Below are 15,310 nucleotides of genomic sequence, written 5' to 3'. Positions count from 1 at the left end.
GCCACCACCTTCTCCTTATCCTCATTCTCATCCGTAAACCATTTCCACCATACGCACAAGTCCGCACTAAGCATCACCACTACCTAAATATATAATCTATCGCCCACTACTCGTCAGTAATGTTAATCACCACATGTTCTCAAAACATCACCATCTTCTCCTATTCCAACCACTTTCTACCACCTACAAGCCCAATGCCTTTAGGCACTTCTCTGCCACAATCATCATCACCACCGTCCGAACACCATCTCCTCAATTTGATTTCAGATCTGAAATAATATGCACTTCTATATGGTGTTAAAATTTTTTAGAACTTTAAATTTTAGGAACTTGAAAACCTAATTACTTTATTGTCAATATTAGTACAAACTCAATGGACAAAAATTACAAATCTAGATATTACACTTGAATATTGGTACAAACTAAACCACTAGACACCAAGACTTCAACCGGATTAGGCTCAAACACTTGTACCTGTCACAATCATCACAGAGGCTCCGAGCAAAACCCAAGAACCCTCACAAATCCACAAGCATGAAGTCGCTTCAATGGACCATAAAATGGATACAACAACAGATCGACGACCTAACTCACACAAAGAAGTTACCAAAACTCGATTCTCAATCAGAGAATTTCTATCAACTGAAACAAAGAAGATAAAAGGAAGAGGATAGAAAGCCCTCGAAGATTCTAAACCTCAAGACACGAGAAAATTAAACAAATCGCCTTTAGGGTTATGAGAAACACCCTATTTATACTCAAAACCATCAATCGTTGATCTGAAGTAAATCCAACGGTCTAGAGCAACAAGCATAGTGGGCTGGTTATTGGGTCATCTCAATGACATTGGGCAAGTATTATTTCCATCTGGGTCGAAGGACATTTTTCATCATTGCCTAACTATTGGACTGGACCTGGCATCACAACCCAACAGATCACCACCTTAATGCCAGTGGTCAAACAAAAAGCCTATAAAGTACATTCTATATTTTATTCTCTTGAAGCATAAGCTTCCTAGCATTTCCAATTGGTATCAAGTCCCTTGCCTACACAAAATCAAATTAACCAGTATCAATGTTCAAGATTTGTAAACAAGACTTAAACTTGTTTAGAGGCAATACCTTCGTCCCCATATCAGCTAGATTAAACTCAATAGCAATTTTCTAGAGTATCGAAATTTTCTTAGAAATGACATATCTAATAAAATGCAACTTAACATCGATATGTTTGGTTCGTTTATGATAAATTGGGTTTTTACACGGGTGAATAACACTTTGAGTGACAACAATACTACATAATTCATTGATGTCAAATAGCAAACCCTTAAGCCATAAAGCTTCCTTAATTGCCTCAATTGTAGCCACATATTCAGCCTCGATTGTAGGCAAGGCTACAACTGGTTGGAATTGGGACTTCCAACTAATATATGTTCCACATAAAGTAAACATATATGCTATAGTTGATTTCCTATTATCTCTATTTTTAGAAAAGTTAGAGTCAACAAAACCCTTAAGCACTACACCCTCATTACAGGCGCTAAAGGATAAATCTAAATGTGAAGATCTTTTCAAATATCTCAACAACCATTTTAAAGTTTAAAGCAATCTAATATTCTGGTCTTGGGTTAGCCATGAATCTGCTACGAGTACTAATGAAATGGGCCACATTAGGCCTTGTGCAAACTATAATGTACATAGCTGATCTTACAGCATTAGCATAGAGAACTCTTTCCATTGTTTTATATCAGATTTATCAACAAGACATTGTTCTTTACTTAGTTTAAAATAACTGGCTAAGGGAAGGGTAACAGGTTTAGCATTATGCATGGCAAATCTAGTCAACATTTTCTCAACATAAACAATTTGTTTGACTCAGTAACCCGTTGCTTCTGTTTCTTGTTATTTCCATCCCTAGAACCCTTTTAGCATGACCTTGATATTTCATTTCAAACTCAGCACTTAAAGACATTTTTATGTCATTAACAACATACATATTTTGCTCTGTCAACAACATATCATCCACATAAAGAAATATAAAAGCAATAATAACATTTTCTTCACCTCTTTTAAGATAAAGGCAATGATCAAATTCACTTCTTATAAAACCAGTAGTAGATACAAAATTATCAAATCCTTTGTACCACTATATGGGATATTGCTTTAACCTATATAAAGATCTTTTTAGCAAACACACATGTTTAGGTTTGGATTTATCAACAAAACCAAGTGGTTGTTTTATATGAATCACTTCATCTAGGTCACCATACAATAAGACAGTTTTTACATCCATTTGTTCAAATTCAAAATAATAATGTGTTACAAAAGCAAGCATAACTCTAATGGTAACATACTTAACCACAAGGAGGAAGATTTCATTATAATCTATCCTTTTGTGTAAACCCCTTTGCAACAAGTATAGCTTTGAATCTTATAGGCGTCTTTTCATGGTTTCCTTCCTTAACACAAAATATCCACTTGCAATCAACAAGTGTCTTACCTACAGGTTTAGGAACTGAAGTCCAAGTTTTATTTTTTATTAAGGAATCCATCTCATCTTCCATGGCAGCCTGCCAATTTTCAAATTGTTGGCTGCCTATGGCCTCTTTATAAGATCTTGGTTCCCTAAAGACAAGGTCTTGATAAGATAGAATAGCAAGTGAAAGGTAGACTCTATACCTAACGAGCTCTCTTATTTCCCTTCTAGTCCTATCTCTAGTTAAATGGTAATTTCCCAACTCTATAGGCTGACTTCCTAAGTTCTCTTATGCACTCCATTCTTCAATCTCTTGAGTGTCAAAAGCATTTTCAGCTTCTTCCACTTGCAGCTTGGTTCCACCAGTTTCTTCAACACTAGGCAGACCATTTAACTCATTGTTTTTCAAACAAGGCATATTTGTCTCATCAAAGGTAACAAAAATTGAAAAAATACAGCTAAACAAGGCATATTTGTCCCATCAACGGTTCAAGGTATCTTGACATGTAGAAATAATCAACTTATATTTATATCTAGATTTCAGAGTTGTACCATCGATTAGAATTAAGGGTCACATAGCATTTCAAAATCTATAAATGCATTGTCCAAAAGCCATGAAAAAGAATTTGAAGCAATTCTCACCTCTATCTCAATAAATAATGTCAAACCGGGATTAGGTTTCTCCATATTATGGCAATATCTGGCCAATTTCGCATGGCTTTCTCGATCGAGCCCATTAAATCCTCCAACGCACATTCTTTGGCCTTCTAGGCTTTCTGGTAGCTCATGCTCACTCTGTACTCTCGACGGACATCGTTAATAATATTCAATGGTTTGTAGATCATTCGTGGATCCCGATACTTGTGCATTATCTATCAACTAATAAATCAAGCTCAGGCTGTGATCATTTAGACGAATTCTCACTTCACAAATATGTTCCCGTGTATACTGCAAACTACAAAGTACTCATTCGTGCCATCTTCGTCGCTCACAAATGAGCAACTCTTGTCTATGCAAACGATCGTTAACATTGACTTGTTCTATTTTTTCACTTTAAACTCAAAGTTGTATTTTAGTGCAATTAGGTGCACATCTTCTTGCAAATTTTTCTTCGTTTCAATAGTTGCTCGACATACAAATCATCGCTATCAAGAACACATATGAGGAGTTAGAGGACGATCCAGTCCCTGAGGTCCCGCCCCACTCATGTCTCTGACGGGATAAAGCAATCAAATCATCATTTGTAAAAATATTTTCATTTTCATTATTATTATCATGAACTACGGAGGGAATTCTGTGTGCAACTGTCTCTGGAATAACAACATCATCTTCACGAGCCATCTCCACTGTATCCCAAAAATTATTAGCATTGTGATCCCCTCTATCCGAGTCTATGTGTTCACCTTCGACGACATCATTCCTCATTAAAATCATGCAAAGAGGGTCGTGTGCTTATTATTCAATTCAAACATATAATTCACTTCAACATCAGAAGAAATTCTTATAGGTGGAATCGAAATGAATGCATGCTCGCTAAATTTAAATCTCAATTCTATGTCATACTGAGAGAAATCAACATTCAGCTAGTTTTGTAAATTATTATAGAGTTCTGCATATGATATACTTGATGTTATGAAAATTGTGGCAATAAAAAATTGGGATTACAACCGTATCTATATGACAAAACATAATTTTTAATTAAAAGAAAAATATTAGCGGCAATAAAAATAAAAATAAAAATTCGGCAAACAGCTAGCTGTCAATCCGGTTCATTGGCCGTTAAGAGCCGACTGTTCGACCAGCTATTTGCGTCGTTGCCATCCGACTGCTTTGTTGAGCAGCCGGATGTTGTGTATGCAGATGAATAAAATTCTTGTCAAATGCTTAAAATATTATAGATCTCTTAAAAAATTACCTACATTACATTATATGTCGAAATAAAATTTATCGATTAAAAGGTACAATAAATTAACGAAAACAAATTTAAATGCGCGTAAATATACTTACCGATTCAACGAGATTGATATAAAATAAATTTTAGCTTCAATGTTTGATAAAATTTTCAAATTTTGGAGTTGAAGCAGATGAAAAAAGATAGTGTTTTTATTTGAATCGGAATAAGTAGATAAGAAAAGTTAACTTATTTTGAAGTTTGAAATTGGAAGTTTTTTGTTTTCAATTATTAACTAAAAGGATAAAAATATCTTTTAAACAAAACTATGGGCATTTTCATCTTTTACCAATCAATATGTTATTGTGATAATATCCCCTTGTCAAAAAGTCAAAGTCCAATTTTCTTGATTTGACTGGGCCCTTTTGAAGGCACCTCAAATGTCATAAGTATTCTAAACAGCTGTTCGATATCTTTATTATTTCAAAAATTATTTTTGTCATCACATAATATATAAAAAAAAGTTAATAATAGTAATTTTTTTTTACAACCATAGTATATTCTTGATCTCCGAGGGTTTTGAGGACAATTTCATCGAACTTGTGATGACATTTAGTATTAGACTATTAACAATTATTTTTTTTAATCAAAATGTCAAATCATCAAGTTATACACACACACATATTTGATAACGAAATAAAGCACTAATTTAAGACAATTACATAAACTTTGGGCACGTAACTATGTTGTCTTAAATATTGAACTTTAGGAAACTGCTAAGAAGATCTTCCGAGAAACTTTTGACCATTCCATCTCTTGGAGGATTTTTCTATTTGGCCTATTACTATTCCTTTTCATGGAAAAGTCTATATTGCCTTTAATGAAATGATTCTTTCTATATTGCAACATATATCCTGATCTTTTAAACTATTTTATCTTATGTTTATTTTATTTTAAATTTTAGCATATAAGTCCATTCTTTGATCAAGTATATTGGAATAATCTATAACATACTGTTCATATTTTTCATTAAGTATATTATATTTTTCAGAAGATGCATTCATATATTTTAACTGAAAAATAATATTTTTTATTTCTTCTAACATTTTTTTCTAACAAATTGTCTAATCCTTCAATTGTATATCCTGACATTAATACAAGTAATCGTCAAATTATGCAATTAATCCCTTTGATTCTCTAAGATCTAAAAAGATTCATTCTAATTTTAGCAAAAATTCAATAGTTTTACCTTAGTTTTGATCTGGATCTTTATTCCTAGAACAGAGTGATCTTTGAGCTCTGAATGTGTAAATTGCTTCCTTCCACTGCCTCCTGCCTTTACGGAATCTTTACTATTTCAGTTTCTTGCTCTCACTGTATCAACTCTAAAGAATAAACTTCTAAACTTCTGTTAAAGAAAAACTCTCTTTTTGCTAAAATAATAAGGAAACTTTCTATTAAATCTTTCAAGAATCTATGAGAATAAAAATTTATAAACTCATATTAATATCAAAATATTGGAATTTTATTTCTTTCAGAATTTATACAAGATTTCTATTTGGTACGCAAGGATTTCTAGAAAAACTAGTTTTTCGAACTGATGATGGCTTAAAAGTAGCTATTGATTACAATTCGAGATTTCAAGATGATTTTTTCTATTACAATGCTTCTATTTACACAAATATATGAGACTATTATTGATCTATTACATCATTCAGTACATTAGCAAAGGCACACTTGCCTTTCTATTATTGTCCTCCTTAGACCTACATCTTCATATGCATCATCTGATTTTTATTAAAGGAGCTTCTATTATTGTCCTCCTTTTTCTATATCTACACATGCTTTTTCAAATTTTTATCCAAATAGCATCTTTCTCTATTATTCTCATCTATCTTTTATGTCTTCAAATGCAGTTGGAGCATTCCCTTAGCTAGCAGGATTCTTTTATAGTGGTAAGACATCCTGAAAATTGATGTATTTCGAATCTTGTAATGTAGTCCTTCAAGATTTCTGATTTTTCATGTCCTCCATTTGATACGAGCATCCAGTTTTCATATCGACACAAGTATGAAAAGTTTTTATCAAACAAATTTTAAGCAATATTGTAAATAGCTTTAATTCTAAGTGCACTTCTATGTCTGATCCATGATTTTATCACTGTTGGAACTTTTCTATCATTCTCCACCACATCTATTTGGAAGTTGGCTGCAACATATCCAATTGAGAGTATGTGTTTAACTGGATAATAAACAATTCCATCATATTCAAGACTTATTGTATAGAATTTCAAATATATTTTTCATCCATTGACAAATCTGAATACTTCTTTTATGAATATGTCATCAAATTTTGAAATTTCAATTAGGTCTTTTCCTGGATATATTAAATCCATAAATCCATAGTCTACCGTAATCTTTATAAACAAAGGGTCTCCTTCTTCCATGCCTGCTATTCCAGGATAAACATTATTTTTCGGAGAGATGAAATATGAATAACTTATTTTTATTTCATAAGCAATTCTGACTATTTTAGCATACTCTTCTTCTTTTGGATATAAAAGGATTATATCATCCTGGTCTATGATGTTGATAGTTTTGAAATCTCTTTTATCTCCATGTATCATCACTTTTTTGGTTAATAATACTGAAATAGAGTCTCCTTTTTTTATCAATTGGTATGATGTTACGTTTGGGTCCACTGCTACTTCGAGCTGCCCCTGTTTGGTATTGATTTGAAAAACTCATTTCTGAACTCTATGGTATATCTGCCTCAGATAGTATATCTTTCAGTTGTGCTGCAATAGTATCAACTTGATTTTTGAGTTCTATGGCCTCTTTATGATACTCAATAGTGATATTCAACAATATTTTTATATTTGAGTTGAACATCTCTGAGATCTGTGTTACTCTAGTATTTATGTCTTCAGATTTTTCTTTAAGAAAATCTATCCTTTTTTGTATATGTAGGATAGATTGGTATAATTACATGACCCTGGCTTTATCGATCAGCAAATTCCATGTTTCTACTGAGAAAATCTGCAAGAAAATTATTAACTCCTTTAATATGAACTATATCAAAATTATAAAATGTTAAATAAGCTTGCCATCTATGAAGCCTTCTGTATTGAGGTTCTGATGGTAGTTTATTCTTGACTAATCCTGCAACTTGAGAATTATCAGTTTGAACAGTAAATTTTTTTGGATAATAAGAATAATGAAAACTTTTTTATTCTTCTAATAGTTGCTAGTAATTCTTTCTCAAGAGTGGTATAATTTATTTCTGATTGATTAAAAGTTCCACTTGAATATCTACAAATCTCATTTAAATCTGTTTTTAATATTGTTGCCCAATATTTATCTGAGGCATCAGTGTTAACAATCAAATTATCTTTTTCATCTGGTAATCTAAATTTTGTTAAATTTTTACATTCTTTTTTTAATGATTTAACTATTTCTGTATGTTATTAATCCCATCATTTGATATTTGTTTTTCTAAGTAAAATTTGTATTTTATGTCTTTTCTTAGAAAGATTCTCAACAAATATTTCAGCATAATTTATACATCCCAAAATTTTTTGTATTTGTTCTTTAGATGCTAATTTATTTGGAAAACTTTCTATCTTCTTAGATATATGAGTCTGCAGTTTTATTCCTCTTTTATCTATTGATAATCGAATAAAATCTATCTCTTATTTTTCTATTATAGATTTCTTTTTAGAAAAGTACAATTCCTTCTTTTTTACATTCATTTATGAATTGGATTAAATGATTTCTATATTCTTCTTTACTATTACAACATATTAGTATATTATCTATATAAACAATTAGAAATTCATTAAACTTTTTAAAATATATTATCCATTTTTTTTATATATATTTGTGGTGTATTTTTAATCCAAATAGCATTACTAACCATTCATATTTTTCTTGGGGTGTACTAAATGCAGTATATTGTATACTGTATTTTTCTATTTTTATTTACCAAAATCTTGATTTACAATCAAATTTAGAATAATATTGTTTTCCTTTTACAAGGTTTATTAAAACTTCTTTATTTGGTAAAAAAATATCCATTAAATTTAGTATATTTATTTATTCTTTATAATTTATAATCATTCTAGCTTTTCCTATTACATATTCAAAATGTTTCATAACCATAAAGGCTGAACTCTATGAGGTCCGTTACTTGGTCTAATAAGTTTCTATTTTAACAATTCTTTTATCTAATTTTTGAATTCGTGTGTATCTTTTCTAGTATACATTATTGGTATAACTCTTATTATAACATTTTCTGTTAATTCTATTTTTGTCTTTTAGGGTGACGTGGTTTCCAAAATAATAATAGATTTTCTCCATAAACTTTTTTTAATTATTCAATAATTTTTTCTATACTTATTTCTATTCCCGTTTTTAGTACTTTTTTTATATAATATTCTTTTATTTTTTATTTAATTAAATATTATTGATTTTTTCTCCCATTTATCACCACACTAAGCTGGCCGAACTCTATAAGGTATAAATTCTCTTGAAATTTTTAATAAGTGTAAGCAAGATGTTTGTATCATTACCATATAATTATTTTGTTTATAATATTGAAATTTTTGTATAAAATCATTTCCTAATAATATATCACATTCTAATTTATCATATTTATATATTTTATTTATTGTAACTTGTTTACTTCCAAGAATTATATTAACTTTATTGGCACTATTAATTATTTGAGTGCTTTCTCCTGTGACTCCAGTTATTTTTATATTACGATTATTATTCCATGATTTTATCAGAAAACTTTTAAATATTGTTATATCACTTTCTGTATTTATTAAAGTACAAGTTGTTATGTTTGTTTATACAATAGTAACTTGTACATATACAGCTAATGGAAAACTTATCTGATTGTTCTATTAGTTCTTTTTACATGATATAGTTTGTCCATTATGTACTATGTATAATTCTTCTCTTTTTATACTATAATCTTCTAATTCATTTAGAAAACTCATTCCTAGAAGTATATGAGAATTTATGTCCATCAAACTCTTATCTATATAACATGATACTAAAAGATTTATTCCTCATATTTTTATTGGTACTTTAACCTCTAATTCTAAAATATGTATTTGTCCATCAAAATTTACATATCTATAGGGATTAGTTTTATGAGTTATAAATCATTTATTTCTGATTGAAGCTATACGACATTCACTAGCTCCTGTATCTATTAATGTATTTGGTCCATTTATATATTCTCTTCTATTATAATATTTTCCTTCTATTTTCATATTCCCAGCATTTCTGTAAAGTTTTATCTCTTTTATTTTACTAAATTTTTCTGATTGGTTTTTGTTAGGTATTCTAAGACTTTTTGATCTTTTAACTAATTTTCCATCCTTAAATGCTATATTATTATAACATTCTCTTTCATTTAATTCTGTTATTTCAGGTTTATTTCTTGTTATACTAAATTCTTATTCTTTTGGAATTAAACTTATTTGTTTATTTGGTTCTATTATTTTGCTCTATTCTTACATTCTTTAAGTATTTCAATATATGGTTTATTTGAATAAATATTCACATAATTAAAATTGGTAAATGTGTATAAAGCTCTATACTTTATAGTCATAATTTGATCACCTGGTTGGATAATATCATCTCTATGTAGCTTAAAATGCAATCCTAAAACTTTATTAAAGTTTCTATCTTTCAATGATACACAATATTTTTGGTAGCATGTAAACATTATTTTTTGATATACTAAATTTCCTTCTATTGTTCCTAAATGACTATCTTTTAAATTTATTATTCTTCCATCATGTAAGGTTATAGTTAAGAGTGAATATATCCCTTCCCTAAATAATGATTTAAACATTATTTGTATTTTTGCTAAATAAATATATTGAATTTTTTCATTATATTTTTTACTGACCTTTGTTAGTAGTTCTTCAACCATATTTTTTGTTAAAAGATTTAATTTATGTTGTCCATATGTTGTTCTTACATATATGATTTTTTCTATCTTGTGATATTTATTTATTGCTATCATTTCTCTTTTCCAAATTCTTTCTAAGACTTCCTATTTTCCTATTTTTAAATCTAAATTAAAAAAAAAAGAAATTAAAAGTAGTACCCCCTATTTAGTATCAGAGTCATAGAGATCATGGAAATTAAAATAAGAAAAACAAATAATTATTGGCATTTAGAAGAAGAAAGGGGAAGTTATATAATTTTAAAACCTATTCATAATAAATTAAAAGTAATTTATATTACAAAGAAAAGTGTGAGTGCAAGTAATAATACACATTTAAAATTGAATAAATTACTTATAAAAATGGAAAAAATATAAGAAAAAATACAAGATATAATATTAATACCAGAAGGAATAAAAATATCAAATAAAAGACAATTAATAAAATTAAAATGTGAAAGATTAAGACTTGAAAGTAAATATTTTAATATAATAAAAGAAGAATTAGTAAATACAGATATAGCTAATAGAAGATTTGGAATAATAATAGATAAAAAAGAAGATAAGAGATGCAAATTAACTTATACGTTAGAAAGATTATTAGAAAGATCTAATATGTCAATAAGTGAATACATGGAAGAATTAAAGTCATTAATAAAAATGTTAATAAATGATGTACAAGATTTAATAAATGAAGTAAAAAAACTAAGAAACGACATAAATATATTAAAAATTGAAATTAGAGAGAAATAAAAGAAAATAACAAAAATAAAGAAAAGAAAATAGATAAAAAAAATTAATAGAAAAAAAATGACCCGAATAGGAAAGAAACATATTGAAAAAGAGAATATAGTAATAGAAACAGGAAGTATGGATGATGAATTTGGAAAGAATATATTACCTAGAATATTAGAAGAAGAAGAATGATTTAGAGAAAAAAATATTAGGAAAATTAAAAGTAAAAGATAAAGACGAATGAAGAATTAGATTTACTAATAGAAAATTTTGATCACTTAAATTTAGATGATATAAATGAATACCAAGCTTTAATGAATATTGGAGGAGGACCTAATTCAATAGGAACTTCTAAACAAGAATTACAAGATTCAGATAAAAGTTATGTACTTATATATAATAAATCATATAGACAATTTTATGATAAAGTAAATTATAGACAACCACTTAAAGGAAATAAATATAGAGACGTGTTTGAATTAAATGATAATTATGATAAACCTATTAACCATGGAGGAACAAAATTAGGTTTAAATTGTAAAATAGACACCAAAAAAGTCTTATTAACTTGGACAGATTCAATGATATTATTCTTTTTATATAATAAAGATGACACACGGGAAAGTACTGAAAGAAGAATATATTTCTTAATAGCATTATTTGAAGGAGATGTTAGCAATTGGTAGAAAGAAATAAGTAATGATACAAAAATATTAATAAAAAGAAATGTGCAAACAGAGATAATAAAATCAGATAGACAAGGTATAGAAAGGTTAGTAGAATATATCTCAAATGAATTTTTAGGAGAAAATTGAATAAGAAATGCTGAAGGAGAAGCAATAAGAAAAAAAAAGACAATGCTATGATTAAATTAATAAATTTAACAATATGTGATATGTGTAAAATTAAAAAAATATACTTATGAATTTAAAAATTATTATTATGTTCAGTTATATAGTAATGAAAATAAAGAAGTATGCCAAGACATATACTTTAATAAGTTACTAGGTTCATGAGGAATATATTTTAAAATAGAATTTGAAAAATATGTGAAAGATTATATTGGAATATCTAGAACTTTAAATTCAATAATAAAATTTTTATTTGAAAGACTTGAATATATATATCAATAAAGAAAATTATTGAAAAATCAGAAAAATTAACTAGAATATATTGTGAAGATATGAAAAATCATATACAATGGGGATGTCATCCTGAAAGAAGGGTTAACAAAAGAAAATATAAAAATGAAAAGTTTAAAAAAATTAGAGATTTTAATAAAAAATATATAAAACTTAAAAGAAGATATTGCAAAAGAAAAAAATATCTCATATGGTCAACAGAAGAATAAAAATTATAAGAAAAATAAAAGTCAATGTAAATGTTGGAATTGTGGGGAAATATATCATATATGCCCTGATTGTAATAAAAAGAAAGTTAAAATATTGTAAAAATAATACTTAGAGATAAAAGATGAATTGAGTGAAATATCAAATATTGAAGAATATTATAATCAAAAAGTACATATAAGTGAAACAGATGAGTCGGAATCTGAATAAGGAAATATAAATAGAAGATAATAATATAAATATACAAGAATATGAATAAATAGAATAATATGGATTAAAAGTTACTATTGATAACAATAAATTTAGAAAGTTATAAAAATTATCTTTAGATTTAAAAATAGGAAAATGAGAAGTTTTAGATAGAATTTGAGAAAAAGAAATGATAGCAATAAATTAATATTACAAAATAGAAAAAATCATAAATGTAAGAATAAAATATTGACAACATAAATTAAATCTTTTAATAAAAAATATGGTTGAAGAACTACTAACCAAATAGGGGGTGCTACTTTAAGCGAACAAAAATTAAATAAATCTATAAACAATAAATCTATCAAAATTCAAGTAAAATTTTAAGGATTAAAATGGAAGATTTCTATATTATAGTAACTTGTTATGCAATAATAAAAAAGAAGGGTATTTAAGGTATTTTCATTTGATAAATTGGTCAAAGACGAGTTTGAAAAAATGGCTCTTTGCTTAGGTTCCATGTATTTCCCCCATCTCTCCAAGAAACTTTTAAGAAGCGAGAAAATATCAACACCATCTTCAGGGACGTGAATCTTTTCAGTTGGGGGCACAAAGAGGGTATGTTTAAACTAGTACTAAGCTAAGTTTTTCGAGTCGAACCATCAATGTTTCAACCTGAGGTAACGCGGTTCGTTCCTACAATCGGTGTTGTTGGGGAAGGTTTTTGTTTCCCTTATCTTGTTGACCTGATTGTGAAGAAAAAAAGTGGATTCTCTAACACAAAAATCGACGTGGTAGACGGCAATGGAACTCTCTTGCTGCAAGTTAAGGGTTCCATGTGGCAATTCAGGAAGAAGAGACTTATGTATGATTCAATATCCTCTCCTCTTTTGACAATCCGCCAAAAGGTGAACTTCTGATATATTGTGAGCTTCCTTTTCATCTTTGAATTAAATTATTGTTGATGATGAATGGGAAAATAAGACTGTAACTTTGCTCTTTATCTAGAGGTTTCATTCGAGTATCCCTTGAAAATGAATCAAAAGAACACACGATTGGTCTATTAAGTTTTTCACTTTCCCATTTTGGAACATATATGTTGCACAATAACAGTTTTTTTGAATGATCACGACAAGATCTGTTGGATTGAATCTAGGACTTATGTTACACTAATCTGACATTTTGTTGGCTTTAATGAGAAGAAAATGAGTTTTTCCAAGCATATTGTCATATGATTTTAGGACACGTTTAGTTGGGTGCCTAACAAAGGAACAAGTAGAATTGATCTCTTGCCTCCCACTGCTATGTGGTAAGAGAACCGTAAGTATGGTTCTATGAATGTATGATTATTGCAGTGAATCATAAGTAAGGTTCTCTTGTTACATTAGCAATGAGAAGTTTTTATTTGCTTAGGGTCGGCAGGAGATCAAATATGAAGGAACAAGTATGCTCAAAATTTTCAAATTCATTTGAATGAAACTTACCTTCTGAGTTCTTATCGAAAATGGACGAAGTAAAATGACTTATGTATATAATATATGTACATATAGAGATGAATATCAAGTAATAATAGCATGACACTTCGAATTCGATATGCAAAATTTTTGTCTTGTTGGTGGTATAAATGGGGGTCTGTAGACCCCATCACCTTGTTGTTGTGTAGTTGAAGAATTGAAATAACAGTTCGGAACCAAGAAATGGAAGGACAAAAGTCCTATGGTATCAAAATTTGGATATTTATAGACAAAAAATAAGAAGCCTTTACTTGTATCTTCGAGCTTGGATGTTCGGGTGGTGTTCACACGTTCCACTTTGAGTTTGAACATTATCAATAAAATCGAAAGTTTTCTTCAACATTCGAGCTAGTCAAATTTTATCAATTGCTACATATGTAATACATAAGATATTTTTTCATACCTCAAAATCTGAGATTTTCTTGAACATGTTCCAGGAGGTTGCTTGGCGCCAACGATGGACAGTTCATCGCGGGGTGGGCTCAGAAGAAAGCAATCTTCTCTATACTGTGGAACAATCACAGTCATTACAGTTCAAAACACAACTTAGTGTATTTCTAGCAACCAGTCTAACCGGAGAAATCTGTGATTTCTGTGTTGTTGGAAGTTATGTTTCTCAGTCTTTCAAAGTTTACAAAGGAGACACTTTGATAGCAGAGGTATGACTTCAGTTTAAGAATATATAGTTTGTTTGATAGAGTGTACTTGACTAGGAACGTATAAAGAAATAAGAAGCGAAAATCTTATTTCTGCAGCCATCTAGTATTGTTTATCGAACATGTCTATAGAGTTCAAATCCCATACTCATGACTCGTGTTTATCTATGATGTAGGTAAAGCAGAGGTTCAATTTGGGAAGCTTAGGCAAAGAAAAGTTTGAAGCAAGAGTTTATCCTGGGGTTGATTATGCATTCATTGTGTCTTTACTTGTAATACTTAATGAAATTGATTCTTGATTATATATTGCTAATATTTTAAAAAATTAATATACACTGGTGATATTATTATTATTTTTTTCAAAAATCTTGAATAACCCTATTGTGTCATCATTTTCATCGTCCGGACTTAACAACCAGTCCACTTCCACCCTTCGCATCCCATCCCTACCCATACCTCCTCCCCTGTGTTGCAACCTCTCCGTCGCATTCCGATTACCGTGCCCGCTTTCTTACCTGCCATGGCAGCATTAAAGAA

The 15,310-nt window shown here is 29.1% G+C and overlaps 1 protein-coding gene across 1 annotated transcript; it reads left to right on the top strand.

The window, feature by feature from the left end:
- Positions 1–13,102: 13,102 nt before the first annotated feature.
- LOC111380837 (protein LURP-one-related 14-like) lies at positions 13,103–15,102 on the top strand. Its single transcript, XM_023004496.1, has 3 exons — positions 13,103–13,511; positions 14,555–14,776; positions 14,950–15,102. The coding sequence occupies exons 1-3, from the start codon at positions 13,269–13,271 to the stop codon at positions 15,070–15,072; spliced, it is 588 nt and encodes a 195-aa protein (XP_022860264.1). The 5' UTR covers positions 13,103–13,268; the 3' UTR covers positions 15,073–15,102.
- The last annotated feature ends 208 nt before the right edge of the window (positions 15,103–15,310 follow it).

The sequence above is a fragment of the Olea europaea genome, unplaced genomic scaffold (genome assembly GCF_002742605.1).
Source record: "Olea europaea var. sylvestris unplaced genomic scaffold, O_europaea_v1 scaffold2211, whole genome shotgun sequence".
NCBI lineage: Eukaryota > Viridiplantae > Streptophyta > Magnoliopsida > Lamiales > Oleaceae > Olea > Olea europaea.
This window is presented reverse-complemented; position numbering and strand designations above follow the sequence as displayed.